Genomic DNA, 23,258 nt, shown 5'->3' with positions numbered 1-23,258 from the left:
TACAAGGGCAGCAAAAAGGAGGGTCAAGAAACAGAAAGGGATAAAAAGATATGCAAGTCATGCAAGAGGGGCTGTCCAGGGGTACCTGACAATGAATCCCCTCCCTGTGCTTGGTCACCACAGCCAGAGCAGGACAATAAATCAAGCCTGTTGTTTCTATGTGAGCCCAAACTGCTTGTGCAGTCAGGAGGATGGGAGGGATGGGAGGTGCTTTTCCTGACAGTAAAGAAAAACCCAGACAGATGGAGAAGCCTCCTAGTATCACTGTGTTGGTGCTCATTCAAGGCCTGACAGCATTGGCACTCTCCACCTCCTAACTTCAGGCATTATTTCATCCTGCACCAAGGCAGTAAATCAATACAACTAGCTAAGTCAGTGTTAGAACAAGGTTATCGTCTACACACTTCTTTAGACTGACAACAAAAAACCCCCAGTCACTACTCACGTCTGCTGCTTCCGTTATCATGATAGCAATCATGATACTGACTTTAATGACAGTATTATTCCTCTCTGGCTAATTTTCTGGTTTTCACTTGCCAGTACCAGAAAAATACATTGGCTGTAAGAAGCCAACTTGGAGCTTTAATCCCTTTCCCTGCAAGCAAGAGAGACAGATACCTGCTCTTGTGAAGCATGACTTTCTGAAGAAAACCAGAAAATAAATAGAATTCTTGTAACCTTTGCGGGACATTGAAGGGACACTTTCGATTTTATGAAAAAGCCAAAAAAAGAAAAAAAAATTGCTTTGGGCATACTGCCATTCGGGAACCATCCCTAGCACCTTCTGTGCCCCAAGCAGTATCTGGGAGAATGCGGGTTGGTACAGGCTAAAATAATTCCAGAGTGTATACTAGTAATTAAACAGTTTGGACAAGTATATATGCAGTTGTGTGGACCCCTCAAGCTAATGCTCTGACCTGGTTTAGTTCACTAGTACAGGTGTAGCCAAAAGGTAGTCATTCGTACCACAGAACTTAGTAGTCTATAAATCACTTTTCTAGCCAACTAGTCACCTAGAGTCTCACTATAGATCAAACAGGAATCACTATAAATGAATGCAGACAAGCATCTTCAGGAAAGTGACCCATCCCATCTTAAACCAGGCAATTCCAGAGGGCAGTTTATCTCACTGTCTCATTCCATTGGCTGTAAAGGGAACCTAGACAACTAATTTAGACAGCGTATATAACAGCTACACAGACTAAATTCAGTGACATGAATAGCCTCCAAACACACAGGAGATGTGCCGCAGAGAAAAACCAAACTTTACTGTTTAACCTACTAATTAGCCTAAGTCTTAGTACTATATTGCATTTCACCCCAATTAGATGCAGGAAGCACAAGACAAAACCATATACTTGCCTTTCAAAGCGCTCAGTCCCCAGCTGTCTCTCGGTGATATCCAGTTCCAGTTCTAGCTGAACTGCTCTCTTTCTGAGCTGAGTAAAATCTCGACTCTGCACAGCACTGTAAAGTCCATACACTTTAATTAGATAGCAACTATAATCTGCCAAGTATGCCACCAATACAATTATCCAAAATGAAAAGGGCAGCTACGCCATGCAAATGAGATTAAGAACAATTTTTGGAGTAAAATGTAATACTACACAGAAAAGTCTATCAGGGTATAGCTGGGGAATCAGAAGTAGGTTTTTGGTATCTTCTGCTGTTAAGGTAACTAAGGTACATTGGCCATTTGAAAATGCAGCTAGATATAAAACCAGCTGTGTGTATATACACTTGGGAAGAATGAACAAACTGCAATATTCTCCTGGTTATTTACTCACAGTTTATTTTCTGCTAAAGAAAGCTGTTCCTTGAGAAACTGAATTTCAGAGTCTTTTCCTTGATTTGCTATCTGTGAATGAAGTTCTTTCTCACGACTGGACATAAGCAAAGATTCCAGGTTTTTCATAGATGCTCTTTCATTTCCCAGTTGTTTTCTCAGCAGCTCTATTTCAGAACGGGATGACTCACATTCGCTCTTCAGCTAAACAAAGATTTTAAAGTTTTAGATGTATGTCTGTTAAGCTTACTGGCTATCTATTATGGTAATCTTAAAAAAAAAAAAAAAAAAAAGGAAGCCTGCAATCAATGACCAAAATTTGCTCTCACTCCAACATGGATGATTAGTGTTATATTTGCCCTCAGTGAAAATCCTGTGTCAGATTTATAAATTCACCCAATGTATATATCAGAATATAAATGTACTTGATACAAGTGACAAAATGCTATGAAATATATGGATCACTGGATACAAACTGCAGACAGAATCATTAAAGAAGAGGAGGAAAGTTTTACATTTTGTTGTTGCAAGAAACTACTGATTAACCCTCTGCATGCAGGAAGTGACACCTGGTATAAAAACCCAAAATCTGCATCTCCAGCAGAGTGAGATTACACTTATTTTACTTTAACAAGTATAAAGAAAAAATTTGGGGGGAAAGGGAAAATTAATAAAATCTAAAAAAAAAGATTAGACATCTACATATCTTGGGGGAACCTAAAAAAGAATACCCATAAAACCTAGTAAGTTCCACTGAAAAGGGAACAATGGACACACCTGAGCCATAAATACACAAAAAGGAAAAACAGTGAGTCAGGAAAATCTCTATTGTGTCAGCTACTGAAACACAGAAAGTGCCTGTTTTAATCTTAACGTAAGCTAGATGCTATTTTTTCTCCATCTTTTCTTGTATGCATTTTAGTATGTCTAACTGAGTCCATTTGGGGTACCGCAGATACTTCTAGCTGTATTTTACTCGAACTTAGTTTATGTTAAGCACAATAATGCTCACCCAGAGGTCATGTTAAATCTATGAACCCAGACGTTATAACAAATAGCCCAGCTCTCCAGCACATTCTTCAGAATTTTCAGAGGATAACCATTCGTGTGTTTGAACCAGGAAGATACTGAGAGTACTCTGGTCACAGGCTAACAGGGCAGGGGGGGCAACAAAAAAAAACCAAACAACACTACACCAAAACAAACCACATTTTTAACTTTCCAAAGCAGAACTCGAATTACTTGGTTTTACCAAACTAAACACTGATTTTCTACTAACTGACAATCAACAATCTAGTTCCTTTGCCTATAAACAGTTTTGATATGCTACTTTTGTAATTCAGAACAAAAGAATACTGAAAACTGTAGACAGCATAAGTTATAGGAAAAAAAAACAGTATTAGAAACACCAAAAGAACAATATTATTCAGCATCAAGTTTAGTTTCCACTCCTGGATATATATATATATATACGCTGCAATCTAGTAACACAGATTTCTGCATTAGAATATTATGTAAAATAGGAGCCCTATCTGAAAGTTATACACAGCTGATGAAAGACTACTTGTTGAAAGGTATGAAAATATTGGTGAAAATTTCCCAACTTCAGACTTCTATCCAACTGCATTTTTCTCTCCTGAAACTGTTGCTGCTTTCCACAGCCCCAGCAAGCCCCTTCACTGACAATCTCACAGAAGGATCCAGGAAGTCTTAGTCATATGAGATCTCACAAAAGCTTCAGACAAATGTTGTATGATGGAAAAGTTCTCCACTGAAAGCACCACAGAGGATTCCACAGGCATACAAAAGACATCACACACATTTGGGTGGAACAAATAACCAACTGTCAAACAGTAGCTTTACACACGGCATATGGAAAAAGCATAGAGGTTAAAAAAGAATGCTGGAAGCCTGTAAAGAACTAGGAATTATCTCAGCTGGAGCAGAGGACAGACAGGACAGTGATAGAATCATACGGAAAATATCTGAATAATCTGAGTATGTATGAACAATTTTTCAGAGTTTATGCAAGATGAGTTTTTAAAAATTTGCCTATCAAACATTAATTCTGTAGTTTTTGTAAAAATCAAGGTCATCAGAAATTGGTCTTCAAGAGAAATTAAGGAAAGATTACTAGAGATACTGATAATTCCTAAAACAGTCAAGCATTTTAAAGTCGATGTCAAGTTTCTTTGCTAATAAACCACTCCAGCTATTTTGCTTACTTAGTGACTAGATGTAAAATCCAAGACATCTTTCAAGAAAACCACCAGTAATTTTATGTCCTGATTTTTGAGTATTCATAGTAAAACCTTGCAAAGCAGTGAGCTTTTCAAATAGTATACAGCATCCATCCTCTGAGGAGTAAGCCACTGAGGAATGTCAAATTAAACATTAAAAAATTGAAACACTAATAATCAATAGGGATATATTTGATCATTTTAGATCCCAAAGTAGATTTAGATCCCCTAAGGATAACATGAACATAAACTTTTTTTTCTAATATATTTCACATACCCCTTCTACCTTCTCTGCTGAGGAAGTTAACTGCTGATTTAATTGATCTTTGACTGCATCTAGTTTAATGCAAAGTTCTTGTGTAGATGTGAGATTTGCAAGTATAGAGACTCTTTCCTGATGCATGTTTTGAAGCTCTCCTTCCATTTTCACAAGAGACTTGCTTAAGGCAGATATCCGAGACCTGTATGCTGCTTCTGTTGTTAAATGCTACAGTAAAGCAATATCAGATAATCAAAACTCTACGGCAAAGAAAATTTAAAACTGCTTCCAAAATCTTACAAAAATATCTCTAAGTAATTGTGGTGAATTTTAAGAGACAATAGTCTTGTATTCTGGAACAAACTTTAGTTATTTATTTAAATAATGCCCATATACAAAAACTAAAGAGAAGAGTTCTTGCTTCTGACACCAAAATCAGCTACTGACATTCTGGACTCTATTCTTAGAATTCTACTCCTTCTGCAGAGCTAATAAGGTTCAAAATTCTGCCATAGGCCCCATTCCATTTTCAGATTAGATTCTCTTATTTTAGCAATAAAATGTATTCTTGCATGTAGACGATCAGTGAGCGCAGAGATACTGTCAGTCATACTGCTGTCACCTGTAAAGTCGGGCATGACTAAGATGACAGAAGCCACACTAAAGAGAAGTCCACAAGTCAGCAGCAGTTCTGGCTAAAGGCATTCAGAATTTTGTATATTTTAAATTAAATACAGTCGAAGTACAGCTTTCCTGTACTTCGCCCAGTGACACCTGAGTTGTATTTCTGATCACTTTTAACTACTTGACTTTCAGTAGGTGGCAGAATGAGTCTGGAAGGTTGACAAAAGCAAAGGGAGAGAGAAAGCGCTGTGACTTCCTTGAAAGATTTTCTTTGGAATGACATCAAAAGAGATGATTCTAGGTGGAGCATGTCACATTAATTCTAGCCCCATCCTACCTAAAAAAAAGCACAAGGAACACAGGGCACTGCTAAGGACGTTAAGATTTTTTGAATAAAAACTTCTGTGTTCTAGATATGTGTCTTACATGTAACTGCTATGAACCCGAATATGATATCCATCTGGATTTCTGACTCGATTTGTTGACAGAGTTTTCAGGAAGAGGCCTGTTTATTGTGATACGTAATAGCAGGCATGTGGGAAAGAATTAGAAGGATGACATCGCTACCTGTTTGAGGTTGGCTAGACAAACTAGGACCATGTACCAGTTTTATTATATTCAAAAAATGTCAAAATCTGCCACACAATCTTCCTGTGCTGTTTGCATCCATTTCCTGAACAGCAGCAGCTCAGTTTCTCTTGAACATCTAACATACACGGGTAGTCCTCAGTAGCCTACGCAATCATAGAACCATAGAATGGTTTGAGTCGGAAGGGACCTTACAGATTATGTACTTCCACCCCTCCCGCCATGGGCAGGGACACCTTCCACTAGACCAGGTTGCTCAAAGCCTCATCCAACCTGGCCTTGAACACTGCCAGGGAGGGGGCAGCCACAGCTTCTCTGGGCAACCTGTTCCAGTGCCTCACCACCCTCACAGTAAAGAATTTCTTCCTTATATCTAATTTCAATCTACCCTCTTTCAGTTTGAAGCCATTCCCCCTTGTCCTATCACTCTATGCCCTTGTAAAATGTCCCTCTCCATCCTTCCTGCAGGCCCCCTTCAGGTACTGGAAGGCTGCTTTAAGGTCTCCCCGCAGCCTTCTCTTCTCCAGGCTGAACAACCCCAACTCTCTCAGCCTTTCCTCATAGGAGAGGTGTTCCAGGAAGCAGAGATGATCTGCAACAAAAACTTTAACAACCCAAAACCAGAAGATAGTTTATATGTTCATAACGTATTTTCAAAGTCATTATGTGCATTGCCCTTGAAGTTCTTCAGTTTTTCAGGCGGGACGAGGATCTTTGGGACACCCAAAGCAGTGGAAAGAAGGTTGAAAAGTGGGAAGCAAGAAAAGCAGGGAGAGGAATGTAACAGCTAACAAAGCACTAGGTATTTTTCAGGTATGCTGTGCAGTTGGGTGTGACATTATGGCTTTAGTAATCCAAACATGAGAGCATTTTATAATTGATAATATTTTTTTCCTTGAAATATGCTATTATTTTTTAAGATTTTTTTCCCAAGTGAAACTAGTGGAACTCTAGTCATGTTATTTAATAAGCTCAAACTCCATATAGTTCATTGTAGCAAATATTGCTAAAATACAAGAAATGGCATTAAGCATAATTTTAAACAGCTGCAGGCTTAAAATACTACCAGACTATTTCAACGTTGAACTATGGAAGGAATGATTTCAACTTACTTGCTCCATTTTTGTTTCAAGGGAATCCATTTTCTCTTTCAACCTATGGTTCTCAGACTCCACACTGACCAGTGCCCGTCTAACAGAGCTACACTTTGCTTCTGCTTGATGGCATTTTGCTTCCCAACTTTCTCCTTGTTCACAGGCTTTGTGGTAATTCTCCAAAAGCTCACAGTTCTCTCTCTCCTAACACATAAAGCTTGTTTGTTTAGTAATTCACAGTATGCGTCACAAAATAGGGCTACCTATAGATCTACAGGTATGACAAGGTATTGGATGTTCTCTTTCCACTGAAAACTTTGCCATTTAGTCAAAACATTGAGAGACTTCTCAAGAATCAGTGTTTTGTTCAAGATGGCCACATTTGAATTCTCAAAAGGCATCGGTTACAAATGGATAGATTAACATTACAAATACAAGGTACAGCAATATATTGCAGAAGTTTGTTTGGGTTTTTTTACTATTAATCACATATGGTAATAAAGACAAGAGAGTTCCAAGTGTCTGTATTATTCATTGTCTAAATTTTTGAGTTAAATAAACACACATCTGTATATATATATATAAAAACACAATGAAATATTCTTCATTACTTGCGTACTACAAAAAACAGCAAAGAAGTATGTTCAAACTATTAAAAACATGTTAGTAGAATGCAAATCAGTTTTGTCTAGGAAGCAAATTCTTCCATGGAAATACGGTTAAAATTTCATGTTTAGTTAAAACAACAGCTTTTATTAACAGGTTTAATCCATATACTCACTTTAGACTTCAGTACACCCTTCAGCCTGACAATATCTGTGTTTGAATCCTGGGCTTTTGACTTCATATCATCAAGCTCATTTTGGCACTGTGCTAGTTTTTTATATAGTATCTATGAAGAAAGATTTGTTTCAAAAGGTTAAAGTATACTGTCTGTACCTTTACAAAAACACAGAATTAGTGCGTATCTAACGCCTATGATTTTATTAATTTGTTATTTAAAGGCTATATAAAATCTAAACCACATATATTTCTATTAAAAAATTTTGCATTTCTCAAAAATATTTTGTTTCTTTGACTTACAAATAATGCTAAATCTTCTTAGAAGAAAAATTCAATAAAAGAATGTAGCAGTTCAGAAGAAAAATACAGATGGTATATTTAGCAGCTAGATGGTCATAAAAAAAATAGTCTGCCCCATTTAACCAGACAGGCTCAGAGTCAGCTCCCTCTTTTTTACATGTTACAGTCTCTTAAAAGCCCACATTCAAAAAAGCAGAAGACAGCTAAAAAATTGGATTAACTAATTAAGTGCTAATCTCCTGATCGGGAGAAAAAAAGCCACACGTATTAGGAGAATGCACACAGAATTTCAGGCAACTATTGCTTGAGAAAGAAAACAGAATGAGGAAAAAAACCTGCAAAAAGGCTGTTTTAAACTGCCCTGTTCAGAAACTCTTCCTTACAAAATTATTATGAGGACACTCAGCTGCAAGAACTGGGGGAAGGTGAGGGGGGAGAGGGGTGTGGAGGAAGCTATGGAGAAACCCCTATTCCTGTTGTGAAAAGGCTGCAATTTGCTGAGAAAGGTGCTCTGGAAATTGGTGAATTTTTCCAGTAAGCCCAAGTGAAGAAATTAGAATGCTACTTTAAATACTTTGAGTATCACCTAAATTAATTGAAGAACCAATACACATTATAGAGGCAAGTCCATTAAAAAGTAGTTGATCCTGTGAGGCTAAGACTTTTTGTTTCTAACTCCTTCCACAAGCATCCAGGCACTGCAAAGAAAACCTTGAAGCTTTTGAAAGTAGCTAGAAGCAACAGGAGGCTGTGTTTTGTACCAGCTGAACCCATCAGTATCAACTGTGATTCTGAGAGAAGCTTCAGAGTACCGATTCCCTGGAGTAATCTCTTTCAGCAATCCGTGTTTCTAGTAATGCTCGCTACTATGGACCTTGACTTCTCTAGGGTACTCAAAGAGGGCGCTAAAGAGAACAGAGCACTACGTTTGAGAGAAGAGTTATTTAGAATGAGATTCCTCTCACCTAATTTTTGCAGTGCAGAATTAGGCACCTGATCTAGTTAGCTATGTTTCCTCTATAATAAAGGGAGAGAGGTAAAATGGATCACATTAAAAACTTGGATGGGATGAATCTCCTTCTGGAAGGCTGTTCTTCAAAAGGAGCCTTAATGCCTGAAAACTTTTATATAGCTAAAATCAGGTGAAGTTAATCTGCTCCTTCAAAACTGGGTATCACTTCTAGAGGAAGAGAAAGCTAGGAGAGCAAAAAGTATTTTCAAAGACAAAGATACCCTAAGCAGTAAAAAAAGTGCAGAGAACTGAGCAAGTATCAGAAAACCTAAGTGACGGCAAGAGGTTGAATATAAAGAAGGAAAAACAGAATATTATATAGTGATGAACTACTACAGGTATTAAGCTTAATTTCTAGCTGCTTGGAAAATACATTGCTGCATGAACATTGTGTGTGCATGAGATGACACTTTAGTTTTAAGTATTTTAACTACTTCCATTAGTAACTGCACACAGATAAATAACACAGTAGATAATGTAATCTTGTATTATAACCAAATATTTCCAGCATCTTTTATCCAAAAGCCACTTTAAAGGAATGTAAATACAATACTATTAATAAAGTTTTGAACGCTATTAAAACGTGTATTGTCTTAAATTATTAGCAAGTCAAATTCATAAGCTTGTAAGTGCTCTAGGCCAGTCACAGCACAGTGTAAGAAATACTCGCTGCCTCCTTTATAGTACTTTTCCCTATAAGCAGTAGTTATAACTGCCACAGCGTTTTTACATGAAGATCAGAAAAAAACATTAATTAGCAGTTACTCAACATAAACATCCAAACCATTACATAAGAATAGCTGGTCCTCTTTATACAAGTAAGCTGACAATAAGGGAAAAAGCACAGTTTGAAAAATGAGCTTAAAAACTAGTTTGCAGATTTACTTCAGATAAGGACCCACCAATTCTATGCACTACTTGAAAAATACAACATTTTCCTTTTTAGTCAAAGGTTCTCTGTACAAATATACCTGATTTTCTTGCTTAATATTAGAAAGATGCTCTTGTAACCTGTCTTTCTCCTGAGCTAATGATTCTCTGTTCTTGTTAGTCTGTGCCAGTTCTTTGTTGGTTTCTTGTAGCTGTTGACGCAGACGGATGATATCTTTCTCACAGACACAGAGTGCTTCAGTAGATTTTCTATGCAGCAAATAAGAAATACTTCAGGTATGACAATACTGCCCAACCTAATACAAATGACAGCTTTTCCAGTGGCTAAATTTGCAAGTCATGAAACAAAGCTGTAACATTTTAATATTTAATAGAGTAAAAAAATATTTATACATTAGCACATCTCATGATTCAATTGTTGATTTAATGTTCTAAATTAACCAAAATTTGGTAATGATCTTGACATTTCATCCTTACTTTGTGGAATGCTCCAACTCAGAAATCAGAATCTTCAAATCTGAAATTATTTTCTCCTTGAAAAGAAATACAAAATTAAAATAAACCTCTCACCACTCCTCAGTGTAAATTGGAAAGAAAAAAAAAAACAGTTTGTTTATATTTTCCTTTTATTCAGCTAGCTGATAAATTTAACTATTTAATGCAAAATGGATTGTGATTTTTCAAGTTTCATCGTGTACTGTTTAGAGCTGAAAATTCTGATAATCTAATTTGGCAAATAAAGGAAGAAATACTGTTATCTTCTGCAGAATATAATAATTTTAATTACATTTTTTAATCCTTTGTCATTCTAAAGGTAGCATTTGTCTCACACTCTCAAAACTAAATGATGTCTTCTACCTGTTAAACAAGTTATCATAGTTTTTTTACCATGAATAAACTACAAGAGTCTGGTAGCTTGTAACTGATAGAATAAGAATTCCATCACAAAGTATATTACTTTACTCCCTTGCCTTTGTATACATATATTAAAAGAAGCATAGATAGGCTAAGGAAATGTCTTCCACTGGAGACGTAAGATAGGCGAGACACAGCCATCTCTTCTCTAAAAGGCACACCACTGTACAATTCACAGTTTTAAAAATGCAAAGTTAGTGCTTATGGCAAGATGATTTTAGCCTGTCCTGCAATATCTTTTATGATTTTGTTAAAAATCAATGCAAATTCTTGAGTTAACAATCAGAACACTTAAAAAAATACCTTCTTTAGTTTATCCTAAATCAGTATCCAGACGACTTAAGCTGAAGTAAAAAATAATGTTTCAGAACTAAGAACTAAGCAGCTTCATTATATAGTTTGAAATCACACTGTGTAGTATACGTTAAGGTGAAAAGAATCAGATCCATCTTCAATGACAACAGAGGCAATATTACTTGACACCCTGAATCTTTAACATCAGTGGACCCTAAGGAAGAATTCAGGCTAAATTTCATGATAAACAGAATATTTTATTGGCTAATTTACTCTTCTCCACTTCAGGAAAGTACTTAAAGCCTTGTCTCTTGCTAAGTATACACCATGCAAAACACCAAACATGAGATGCTCAGTACCGCTTAGGCCTACTGCTTTGTAGTCAACATGAGTTTTATTGTTACCTTGAAACTGGAGCAGAACTAGGTCAGCACTGAGCACTGTTGTATATACCAATATAAGATACGTGTGATGACCCAACAGATCTGTTCCCTATTTACCTTTTGTGACTATGTGACTGTTTACATGTTAGAACATACTTTAATTGCAAGGCTTTCCTCAAAAGTGGCAATCTTCTCTCTTCCTTGTTCCACGGAGTCTTGCAAAGATGCCTTCTCCTTATCAAGCTGTGCAACTGTTTCTTTCAAAGCACAGATCTCCTCTTGTTGTACACGACTTTGTCTTGAAAAGTTACCTGGACACAATCAGAAAGTTCTCATTTTTATTAATTCAACCCATTTGAAATAAAAAATAAAAATTCTTCTGCTATACTTCTAAAGCATAAAAGAATATGGCAAAAGCTCCTCTTCAAGAAAGCAACGAAGCACGTACCTTTTCGAAACATGTAAGTAATCCAACTGGTATTTATAGAACTGCATTCTTCCTTAGATCAAGGCATTAAATTACTTGTCTCAAAACAAATCTATCTATACAGCAAATGTTTAGATCAGTAAAAATAATTTTCTCAGCCATTATAACAATAAAGGCTTAAACAGAATTACAATATACAGAAGCAATATGTAGACTATAGCGTGTAATGACCACTGAAGTAAGAGATTGATAGCGATTATTATATATTATAGATTATAATATATTGATAGCCATTATTATATATATTAGCCATTTTTTCTGAAATATTTTTTTATTTAAATGAACTTTATGTAAGAGTAATGCATTTATAAAATTCAACACCACTTAAAAAATGCAAAGATAGTAATGAAAAAAGCCATCTACTCATTACAAAATCAAATTCTGAAAGATGTCTCTCCTTATCTTCTTTCAGCTAATAAGGTGTTACACACTACATTTACCTTTAAATGGTCAGAGAATCAATCCTTATATGATCTACATACATTGCATTTGCAGAGGACAACCACAGAAACTCTTCTTAGAGTGCATCTTACATCTCATAAAAACCATGCAGGCTGCAAATTACTCTTTAAATATCAGTGTAATTTGGCTTATTGAATGATACTTATTAACCACTTCCAGGAGATAAAACATCCAAATTAAAATGATCTGTAACTCAGTCTTCTAGGGACATCATAGAATACATTCACATTCTGTTTTTTTCCACAGAATCTTTCCCTATTTCAAAACACAAGATGAAAGGCACTCAGATTTCCACCCCATATTTTTGGATACATGGCTCTGGAATCTGCTAAGACAATGTTCAAACCTGGCTCTAAAGAAAATCCTGATGGATCCAGCTAATCCTGGAAACCATTTCCAGGCACATTAAGGACAAGAAAATCATCAGTAGTAGTCAGCATGGCTTCATTCAGGGGAAGTCATGCTTGACCAAATTGACAAAGTTCTCTGATGTAACGACTGGCTTGGTGGATGAGGGGAGAGCAGTGGATGTTGTCTACCTTGAGTACAATAAGGTGTTTGACAGTATCTCCCATAAGATACTCATAGAGGAGCTGCTGACATATGGGCTGCATGAGCGGTGAGGTGGACTGAAAACTGGCTGAAGAGCCAGGCTCAGAGGGTGGTGATTGGCGGCGCAAAGTCTAGGTGAAGGTGGGTAACTAGTGGTGTGCCTCAGGGGTTAATACTGCGTCCATTCCTGGTCTACCTCTTCATTAATGATCTGGATAACGGGGCAGAGTGTATCGTCAGGAATTTTCCCAATGACACAAAACAGAGAGTGGCTGATACACCAGAGGGGTCATGCTGCCATCCAGACAGACCTTGACAGACTGGAGAAAGGGGCTGACAGGAGTGTCAACAACAACAAAGGGAAGTGTAAAGTCCTGCACCTGGGGACAAACAACTCCAGGCACCAGTACACAAGCTGGAAAGTGGCTCGGCAGGAAAGCTGGGGTTCAGGGTGAACACCATGTTCAACTGGAGCCACCAGCGTGCCCTCGCTGCAAAGGCGGCTAACAGTATCCTGGGCTGCATTAAGGAAAGTATTGCCAGCTGGTCGAGGGAGGTGATCCTTCCCTTCTACTCAGCACTGGTGAGACACACCTGGAGGGCTGGGTCCAGTTGTGGGCTCCCCAGTACAAGAGAGGCATGGATATACTGGAGAGAGTCCAATGAAGGGCCACGAAGATAACTCAGGGGCTACAGCATTTCTCCTATGAGGAAAAGCTGAGAGAGCTGGGACTGTTTAACCTGGAGAAGGCTCAGGGGGAGATCTCATAAATGTGTATAAATACCTGAAGGGAGGGTGCGAAGAGGACAGAGCCAGGCCCTTTCAGTGGTACCCAGTCACAGGACAAGAGGCAATGGGCACAAACTGAAACACAGGAGGCTCCCTCTGAACATCAAGAAACACTTTTCGTTTCACTGTGAGGGTGACTGAGCACTGGAACAGGTTGCCCCAGGGAGAGATTACTTTCTTCCTTGAAGATATTCAACGGCCATCTAGACACAGTCCTGGGCGACTGGCTCTAGGTGGCCCTGCTCGAGAAGGAGGGGTGGACAAGATGACCTTCAGAGGTGCCTTCAGAGCTCAACCATTCTGTGATTCTAAGCATTCTCACTATTTTACAGAGAAGGAATAGAGGCACAAAGGTCAATTTAAAATGCTATCTGATTATTTTGGATGCCCAAACTGTGACCTAAATTTGCAGGACAGGAAGTATTACATGTCCAAAAAAACAACCATGGGTGCTGCCCCAGGGTTCAACATTTCTGAAAATTAATAACTGAAGTCTCAAATCAGGCACTCTGAAAATAGGTCATATCTATAGTTAGTGAGGAATTCTGAAAAGTTTCATTGTGTCTCACCCCAAAATTCAATGTACAGACAGCAGTGGTATAAAATACTGCAGAACAACGTTTAACATTTTAAATAGCCTGTGCTTTCTCTTTCTGCAATTACCTGCTTTATTCACTGTATTTTCAGCTAAGGAGAAGATCTGAGAGACAAGCTTGCTTCACTAGACAACACTGATTTACTCCCTAGAAAACTCTGCAAAGGTTGCAGCAAGGCTCCTACAGAAAAACACCACATGATAGTCTAATTAAAAACAATACTATGAGTTAAAAAAAATATACCAGGGTTTATTTGTTAAGTAGTAGAGACAACCTTAAGACACGCATTCCCAACTCTGAAATAAGTTACTTAACTTGTGTGAAAAACAAAAAGCACAATAGGGATTCCCGTTGTGTGTCACAGGACATAGAAGTTGAACCACTGGGGGGGACTACACTGCTGTTCCCTCCGCGGACAAGCACTGGAAAGAGACAGTGTGCCAAGTGTACATTATTTTGCTGACAAGAATAGGTAACACAAGACTTGGAAATCCCTAGTTCCATTCCAGACTCCAAAAGGGAAAAGGTTCTCTAGTGGGCACATACACTTTCTTTCCATCTTCTCCAACAAGATACCATTAACTGCACATTCTTTCTCTTCACTTTTGTCAGCCCCAAGTCTTAAGGTTTCTCATCCTAGACTCCTTCCCTACCATACTAAACTCCTAAATCCACATTTTCCATCTCAATCTCCTTTTACTTTCAATCTTTCTCCTGCTTCCAGCATTATTGTCCAAGTCCTAAATATTCTGTCTGTATAGCTGCTCACAGGTTCTAGTCACAGTGCGTGTCCAATAGCTCCAAGTCTTACCCACAATCTCTGAACTAGTCATCCAATTTTAAGGATCTTTCCAGTCTCTTTAACCACTTCATACTAGCTCTCTTCACTGGATGTCTCTGATCCTTATTCACTCCCTCCCCTCACTTTATTAATTTTCAGTCTCTGACTTCTTGCACTGCCCCAGCTTTCCATGGTGCCACCCCCACACTCAATTTCTCCATTCACTGACTCCCAGTCTTGCTGTTTCCTACTTACAGTCTCCTCTGATAACCAATCCTCCTTGCTGCAAATTCTTATCCAGCCAATATCCCTATTCTTCACTTGTCTCCTGGCTCTTTATTAAGTTTACTTTTCCTACCTATTTTACAATGATTATGCTGCCTCATCGAAACTGTAATCTCAGGATCCTCTCTTTATTGATCCTGCAAGTTAAAACCTCTCAACTTTCTTCTCAGTACATTCTCTGCCCACACCTACGCTGTAGTTCCTCTCAAATTCTGAAAAGTCTCCATTCAGCTTTAATGAATTGATTTTTTTTTTTGAGGCTTAAAATATGGTTAATTTGGACACATTTCCTGGGAACAATCAAAAGCATGCAGTAACACATAGATTGACATGCCTATCAAACATTAAGTCTCTACTGTACTGTACCAGCAGTATAGGACTTTTAAAATAAAATATGTGGATGTTAACGTGGACAAATAATATTTTTTCGAGGCTTCTCAGGAGTGGCTTCTCAGGAGTGGCTTAAACACTTTAGCCAAAGCATTAAAAAAAGTGAAGCTCACTTTGAATGAAATGTTTATTTATTCAAATGAAATGTTCATCTTGAATAAAATGTTTAAATCCAAATAACCAGAGTTTGAAATTTGTAAGTGACAGAAAACAATGTATTTTAATAGCATAAAGCAGTGCTAACAGTAGATGTCATTAGCTGCAGGTTAGCTTAATTTTCCCTTCACAAATGGAGCACTGCATTTGACAACAGATTACGTCAACTGCATCTGTAGAAAATAATAAAAGACTTCTAACACACTACAGTTGTAATTTTGTAAGTCAGAACACATTCCTTGGCACTGCAGGAATAATAAATAATTTCTTTACCTACCTCCTTTACTCCCACAATACAAAAAAGGTGCAACATATAATATAGGATATATACTATAAAGGATGTTTTCCTGATTCCATCGTCATCATCTTATGATGCTGAGAGGTGCCACTGCCACCTCAGCGGATCGTAAATATAGCTGATATGCTGAGACACTGCACATTGGTACCACCAAACATTGTTCAGCTGACAGTATGTACTGTCACTGAAACTCACTTGCAAGAGCTTTATCACATTTTAAAATGCAAAAACCTCACAATAACAAAAGAAAACAGATGTTTTGCACTTGAAATGTTAAATCTGTCAATAGTATATTTATTTGCATTCAACACTTTTACTTTCAATCCATAAGGAAAAATAAAGAAACAAGCAGTACTATAACAAATAGCATATTGAATTTTATTACAAAAACTGTATCTGTCACTCACCAATTTTTTCATTCAAAAGCGTAATTTTCTCTTGGGTAAGTTGCATTTCATATTTTTTCTTAACAAGGCTTCGCTGAGTCTCTGAAAGGCTCTGTTCTGTCTTTTCATTCAATAAACTGGAAAAGCAGAAGCATTAAACAGGAGAATTCAGAAGTTTATATGGGTTTTTTTCCCCTTTTGAAATGTCACTAAAACTGCAAAAGTTAAGAAAAAGCAAGATTCTTCTGTATATTTTAGCCTTTTTGGGATATTTTATTAATGTTAACCTTAACCTCTAGATAGTAAAGTCTGAATACTCCTGTAAAGAATCCCAGAAAACTAAGAAGCATTCTTTACAACAGGTAAAGTGGTAAAAACTTCTCAGAAATTATTAAAATAAAAATCATCACTTGGGACATACAGTGGAATGCTTGACCTATTTCAAGTTATACCCAGGTCATACGTTCAAATCAAGTAGTAATACTAATGATTCTCAAACTGTTGAAGAAACTGAAGAGAACTATCAGTCTGGTTTGAGGGGAAAAGAAAAAGATATTTTAGTAGCAGCAACTAATCTTCAACAACTCAATTTTCACAGTGTTCGTAATTCTGACAACTTATTATAAAACAGTAATAACTCAGGACTGGATTTGCAAAGGAGTTCATGTTATTTTAGGAACCAGAGCATCCTTAGAAAGGCATTGTGGGCCAGCACAGTATTGCAGGCTAGCACCCAGCATTCCTGACAATCAGCATCCAACAAAAAACCCCTGCAACACCCATGTGTTGACTACACCAGTCACTTGTAAAGACACATAGGTTTAGGAGAGTGTTTGCCTAACTGAACTATATTTAGGGAAACACAAAAGGAAAAAGTCACAGTATCTTCTCTTGCAGTCTGTTCACTCTGTAGCCTAGTTCAGTCTGTGACCTAGTCCTTCTTATCTTGCTGCATGAACTTCACACTTATTTGATCTTTCCCTCCAGTCAGTAAGTTATCCTTTTTTATTTTGCACTCACTGCCCTATGCTTTCTTCCCTAAAGGCTTCGACTGAGTCTGGTTCCACTACATGCTTCTGAACACGGCTAGGAACCGGTTAGCTGAGCAGCGGGCCATAAACCCTATGCAAGGCTCCAGTTTTATCTCCTCTCATGAAAAGCTCCAAGATTACAAAAAGGATGTTTCAAACTAACTACATGTGACACTCATTAGTTTATGCAAGTTTGCTTGCTTCTATAAAAACAACAGTAAGAAATTAATTTTTTTAAAATTAATATGCTATTTACCAAAAAACATCAATCCCTGCAGCTTCTAATGGAAAGCTCCTAACTACAAGTCAGAGTGAATTTTACTTTTTCACTGAAGACGGTTTTCAGCACAACATAATATCAAGAAGCCACGAACATTTACATATAAATAAGCAAAGAAGGGTGGCTCATAAGAAAAACTATCGTAAATTCCTCTCCCTTTGAGCTATGTAACAGTTATGAAAACCAACGGACATAGGCTGATGCTACTCATCAAACTAACGCAGTTATATACTTTTACTTACCTAAGTGAAACATACTCAGCTTCCTGTCGGCTGAGCTCAGTTTCAGAGTCCAGTGCTCTTCTTGCCAATCTTTTCATCTCAGTTTCCAGAGAATCAATGGTATCTTTCATTAGTGCCACTTCGGACATCTGTTCTAACCGTTCACTATCTAACTATAAATATAATTAAACATTCAAAGCCAAAAAAAGATGATTTATACATAGAATTTGTCCTATTAATTCAAATTCTACTCTGTTGTTTGCACAGATCTTTTACTGAAGGAGAAATGTCCAAGCATCTCATTTACTCAGGGCCTGACTCCAAGTCTACTGAAGGTAGTTGGCAAAGGGCCGAAATGTGATTTTCACTTCCTCTGAAGGACAATCAATTTCCTGTCTTTCAGATCTCTGGGAATATTTTCATTTATTAATGTAAAGTGTAAGTTGGTAATTATGGCCAAGGGCAAAAATGTTTGGCATGGATCAACATTAAAAGTTTTCAGTGCAAAATAACGTAACAGAAAACATTATTATGAGTGTACAAAGGGAGAAATTACAGTTCAGCATACAACATTACCAATGATGGATTTATGCCTCTACTAAGTTATATCACTATGCTGATAACTGGCAAGAGAAATTGCTCTAAAACATTTGCATAAAGCACTATATGATGAAGTTACCACCATGAGGCCTTTAGGTCTGGACCTAGAACAAAGAACAGGTCCAGAAACTTGAAGAGATTCCAGCAAAGCTACTTTGACATCTCCAGTTCAAAGAAAGCTGCGTCTCATCATTAAAATGCTTACACTTAACATTTAAAGAACTGTCCTTTCTAAATTACTTGAAACAGCTCTTTTAAGGTAAAAAATTCTCAACTCATCCCTCTCCTCATTCACTGATTCTTTCAGTATTGATTTCTGTGTTGCTATAATCAATGGTCAGACTGCTAAAGAACAAGGCAGTGAGCCTCTGGTATGCAGTAACTTTTTTAATACTAGTGCCATAAATATCATATCGATGTATACCCCTGAAAAGGTATCAAATGAACTGAAGAAATGAGATGATGTACCTAAAACAGGACTGTTCCCAATATTCATCACACATCATGTCAAACATGATTAAAGCTAATTTACAGCTCAGAGTACTCAGAACTATTTAAGCCTACAGAGTATTCTTCATATAATCCTTGGAAATACACTTATAAGCTTGGTAGGATTTAAAAGGCTGAAGGGGAAAAGAAAATGAAGCAGAATTTGTAACCACCAGATCTGGAACAAAAATACACTACAGAAATCAATGTTAATCTATTTAAAAATCAAGTTCTACCAAGACTATAAACATATTTAAGATTTATATTTATTTTATTAATGTTTTTATTTTCTATTTTAGCACCATATGTTAGCAAACAATTGCACATGCAAGTAACATAAGCCACATTAAATAGGACTTGCCAGAACAGTACAATTAGACCTGGTTTTGGAGCATCAGGTCTTAATAAAATGCAGTCCTAAGACAATTCACACTGGAACGGACTCCAGGTCTCTAGTCTAAACTTCTGCTCAAAGAAGGGCCAGCTCCGAGGTCAGGTTGCTCACGGCTTTGTCCAGTCTGGTCTTGAAAATCTCCAAGGCTGGAGACTGCTCAACTGTCCTCACGTGAAGAAAGTACTTCCCTGTATTTGGCCTGAACCCTCCTTGTTTCAGCTGATGCCCATTGTTGCTCATACTTCCACCATGCACTGCTGTGAAAAGCCTATTTCTGACTTCTTGATGAGTACTGGCCTGCAGGACTTAGGTCCCTCTTAAGCCACCTCTACTCCAAGTGGAACAAGCCCAGTTCCAGCAGCCTTCTCTCATACAGAAAGTGTTCCAAACCCAAGTATTATAGGAGCCCTCTATTAATCTCGCTCCAGTTTAGCAATGTTTTTCTTGTACTGTGGTGGCAAAACTGGATGTGGTATTCCAGGTGTGGTCTAATGAGTGCTCAGCAAAGAGAGACAATCACTTCCCTTGAGTTACTGGCTCTGTCCTGTTCACACAGCCTAGTACAGTCTTGACCTTCTTTGCCACTGCTGGCTCATGTACAGCCTGCTCTACACCAGGGCTTCCAGGGCCTTTTCAGCAGAGCTGGTCCCAAGCCATTTGTTCCCAACTTGTACTGCTGCCAGTGGCTCTTCTTCCCAAATTCAGAACCTGGCATTCATCCTTGCTGGACCTCATAAGGTTCCTGTCGTCCATTCTTCCTACCTGTCTTGGTCTCTATGATGACACCCCTTTTTTGCTGTTCAATATATTTATCAATGACATGGACAGCGACATCGAGTGTACCCTCAGCAAGTTTGCAGATGACACCAAGCTGAGTGGTACAGTCGAGACACCAGAAGGACGGGATGCCATCCAGAGGGACCTGGACAAGCTGGAGAGGTGGGCCTGTGTGAACCTCATGAGGTTCAACAAGGCCAAGTGCAAGGTCCTACACCTGGGTCGGGGTAATCCCCGCTATCAATACAGGCTGGGGGATGAAAGGATCGAGAGCAGCCCTGCTGAGAGGGACTTGGGGGTACTGACAGACGAAAGGCTGGACATGAGCCGGCAATGTGCGCTGGCAGCCCAGAGGGCCAACCGTGTCCTGGGCTGCATCAGGAAAAGCGTGGCCAGCAGGTCGAGAGAGGTGATTCTGCCCCTCTACTCTGCTCTGGTGAGACCTCACCTGGAGTACTGCGTTCCGCTCTGGAGCCCTCAGCACAAGAAGGACATGGAACTGTTGGAGCGGGTCCAAAGGAGGGCTACAAAAATGATCCGAGGGCTGGAGCACCTCTCCTATGAGGACAGGCTGAGAGAGTTGGGCTTGTTCAGCCTGGAGAAGAGAAGGCTGCAGGGAGACCTGATTGCAGCATTTCAGTACTTAAAGAGAGCCTATAGGAAAGATGGGGACAATCTTTTTAGTAGAGACAGCAGTGACAGGACAAGGGGTAATGGTTTTAAACTAAAACAGAGTAGGTTTAGGCTGGATATAAGGAAGAAATTCTTTACAATGAGGGTTGTGAAACACTGGAATGGGTTGCCCAGAGAGGTGGTGGAGGCCCCATCCCTGGAAACATTCAAGACCAGGTTGGACAGGGCTCTGAGCAACCTGATCTAGTTAGTGGTGTCCCTGCTCGCTGTGGGGGGGTTGGACTAGATGACCTCTAGGAGTCCCTTCCAACCCAAAACTTTCTATGATTCTATGATTCTTGAGTACATCAACAGTTTTCCCTAATTTGGTGTCATCTGCAAACTTTGTGAGCGCACATTCGGTTACCTCCTTCAGGGCACTGATAAAGATATTAAACAGGACAGGCCTCAGAACAAACACCTCTGGTGCTCCACGTTAACGCTCTTCAGGCCAAGCATGACATGCTACCTAACTGCTACCTGCTAAGACTGACCATCCAATCAAATTTCCCCCCATCTAGCTGCCCACCCACCCAGACATTAGCATCCTAACCTGGATACAAGAACACTGTGGGTAACCGTGTCAAAAGCCTTGCTATAGTCTTAGTAAGGAACATCCACTGCTCTATGCCTGCTTTTTCCTGATAGAAAGCAGTCAGGCTGGTCCTGCAGGATTAACCATAAACATCACCTGTATTACATTTAAAATTCCGTAAATAACTATTTTCACTTACATTTTGAATAGTAGTTTCTAGCTCTTCAATTCTCTGTTCCAAATGAGCTTTTTCATTAAATGCAGTCTGTTGGGAAATCTGTATCAAATAACAACAACAAAACCACATATAGAACAAGTCTGAACTCACCACAAACATGTAATGCAATTAACTCTCAGGATTAGAACAAAAATCTTTAGCAACTTGAATTACACCACTAAGTAATTTTCATGTTAAAATAACCTGGAGGGGGGGAAGAATCAAACCTTTAACTGCTCCCTGAGACTATCACGTTCCGTAGTCATCCTTCGGAAATCTGACAGTGCTGTATCCCTTTCTATCTCCACATGTCTTAACACAGCTTGAGCTATCACAGTACTTTTAGGAGCTCTGGGGCATCTGATAACTTCCTGACGAAGTCGAGAGATCTCTTCCTGCGCCTGTTTTTCAAAAACAGCAGCATAACAGAAACATGGAATAGATAATGTGATATGTTACTGTAGCATATGGCTGGTAATGCAGAGCATCCCAGAAACTGTGCAATATCAAAGGTGAAATAATGATTTGTGCATATATTGTCTGACTCAGGAAAGCATTAACTCAGGACAGCACTTACAAACCTCTATTTAACTGACAGATGCAAACCACAGAACTTCCATAACTTTTTTTTCTATTTTTTTTAAACAAATGCTTTGCATTTTTTCTTTTTCACAGAAAATCAGGATTTTTTTTCCTGCACATCACTTTAAGTTATTTTAATTAATCACACAAATATAAATGAAATTACCTGTTCATAAAGATTGACAATTTTGTCTCTCTCAGCTCTTAAAACTTTGAAGTTACCCTGAATTTCTGCCACATAGCGCTCATATTTTTTCAGCGTTGACTTAAGTTCTTCACGTTCTCTCAATATTTTCAAAACTTTTGGATCAGAACGTGCTCCCTTAAAGAATAAGGCGAAACAAGGTTAAAGCAGAGAAACAAAACTTGATATGCTTTCTTATTGTATCTGGTTTGGAATTTTCTGCAAAAGATTTAACAAGCTTTCAACCTAGTAACCTCTAGACAGTCAAGACTGCACATACATATTTCTTAGCATTAGAGACCAGATATACATAACATTTTCTAAAATACACAAAATGCACTGAATTATTTTGAGCAGCAAATGTCTATCACAAATGGTACTGACAATCACGTTAATAATTACGTGAAATGTAAGCAGTTGTCAGTAACCATTCAAAGTGACATACATGCATGCAGTGTAAAGTGGCAGTTGAGTTCACATTATTGGCCCATTCCTATCTCATGTCTCCTTCTGTTTATAACCAATTAATTTTACTTCCTGGTAATTATGGCTTTGGTAATTTAGTGTAAAATAAACCAACATTTAAAAAAATAAATTCCTGCTTTTCCAGAGTGTCTTCCAAGCTCACCTGCATGGACGAAAATTTTTTGGACATGCTGCCACAGCAGACGTACGCCTAGGACTTGAAAATGCGTTTCTAAATACCTTCAGCAGATTCTCAGCCTCACTTTTATAGTAGTCTACACATCCTCTTCCAAAGTCTTAATAAAGGTATCAAGCCTTGAGGGTGACTTCCCTTGCTTTATTTCAGCTTCTGTTTGTAAAATAACCTGCACATGCAAAACTTAGAGAATTCATTCACCGAAATAGAATTTTTGTAATTAATGATACTTCAGGGTAAAACAGCTAAACATACTCTTTAAA

General features: G+C 38.2%; 1 protein-coding gene across 2 annotated transcripts in view; it reads right to left on the bottom strand.

Annotated features, from left to right (window-relative positions):
• Positions 1-22,993, bottom strand: part of TSGA10 (testis specific 10) — a 31,176-nt gene extending 8,183 nt beyond the window's left edge. Inside the window, exons 1-13 of one of the 2 annotated variants that reach the window (XM_075426905.1) lie at positions 22,963-22,993; positions 22,317-22,472; positions 21,796-21,969; positions 21,551-21,628; positions 17,906-18,057; positions 16,374-16,489; positions 11,326-11,480; positions 10,055-10,110; positions 9,658-9,826; positions 7,373-7,483; positions 6,610-6,795; positions 1,788-1,990; positions 1,363-1,467 (exon numbers count right to left, since the gene is read on the bottom strand). In XM_075426905.1, the coding sequence (XP_075283020.1) occupies positions 1,363-1,467; positions 1,788-1,990; positions 6,610-6,795; positions 7,373-7,483; positions 9,658-9,826; positions 10,055-10,110; positions 11,326-11,480; positions 16,374-16,489; positions 17,906-18,057; positions 21,551-21,628; positions 21,796-21,969; positions 22,317-22,472; positions 22,963-22,989 (1,688 nt within the window). In that variant the 5' untranslated portion in view covers positions 22,990-22,993. The remainder of the gene's footprint in view (positions 1-1,362; positions 1,468-1,787; positions 1,991-6,609; positions 6,796-7,372; positions 7,484-9,657; positions 9,827-10,054; positions 10,111-11,325; positions 11,481-16,373; positions 16,490-17,905; positions 18,058-21,550; positions 21,629-21,795; positions 21,970-22,316; positions 22,473-22,962) is intronic. The other variant, XM_075426913.1, reaches the window with a different exon arrangement.
• Between the last annotated feature and the right edge of the window lie 265 nt (positions 22,994-23,258).

This window comes from Opisthocomus hoazin, chromosome 1 (genome assembly GCF_030867145.1).
Source record: "Opisthocomus hoazin isolate bOpiHoa1 chromosome 1, bOpiHoa1.hap1, whole genome shotgun sequence".
NCBI lineage: Eukaryota > Metazoa > Chordata > Aves > Opisthocomiformes > Opisthocomidae > Opisthocomus > Opisthocomus hoazin.
This window is presented reverse-complemented; position numbering and strand designations above follow the sequence as displayed.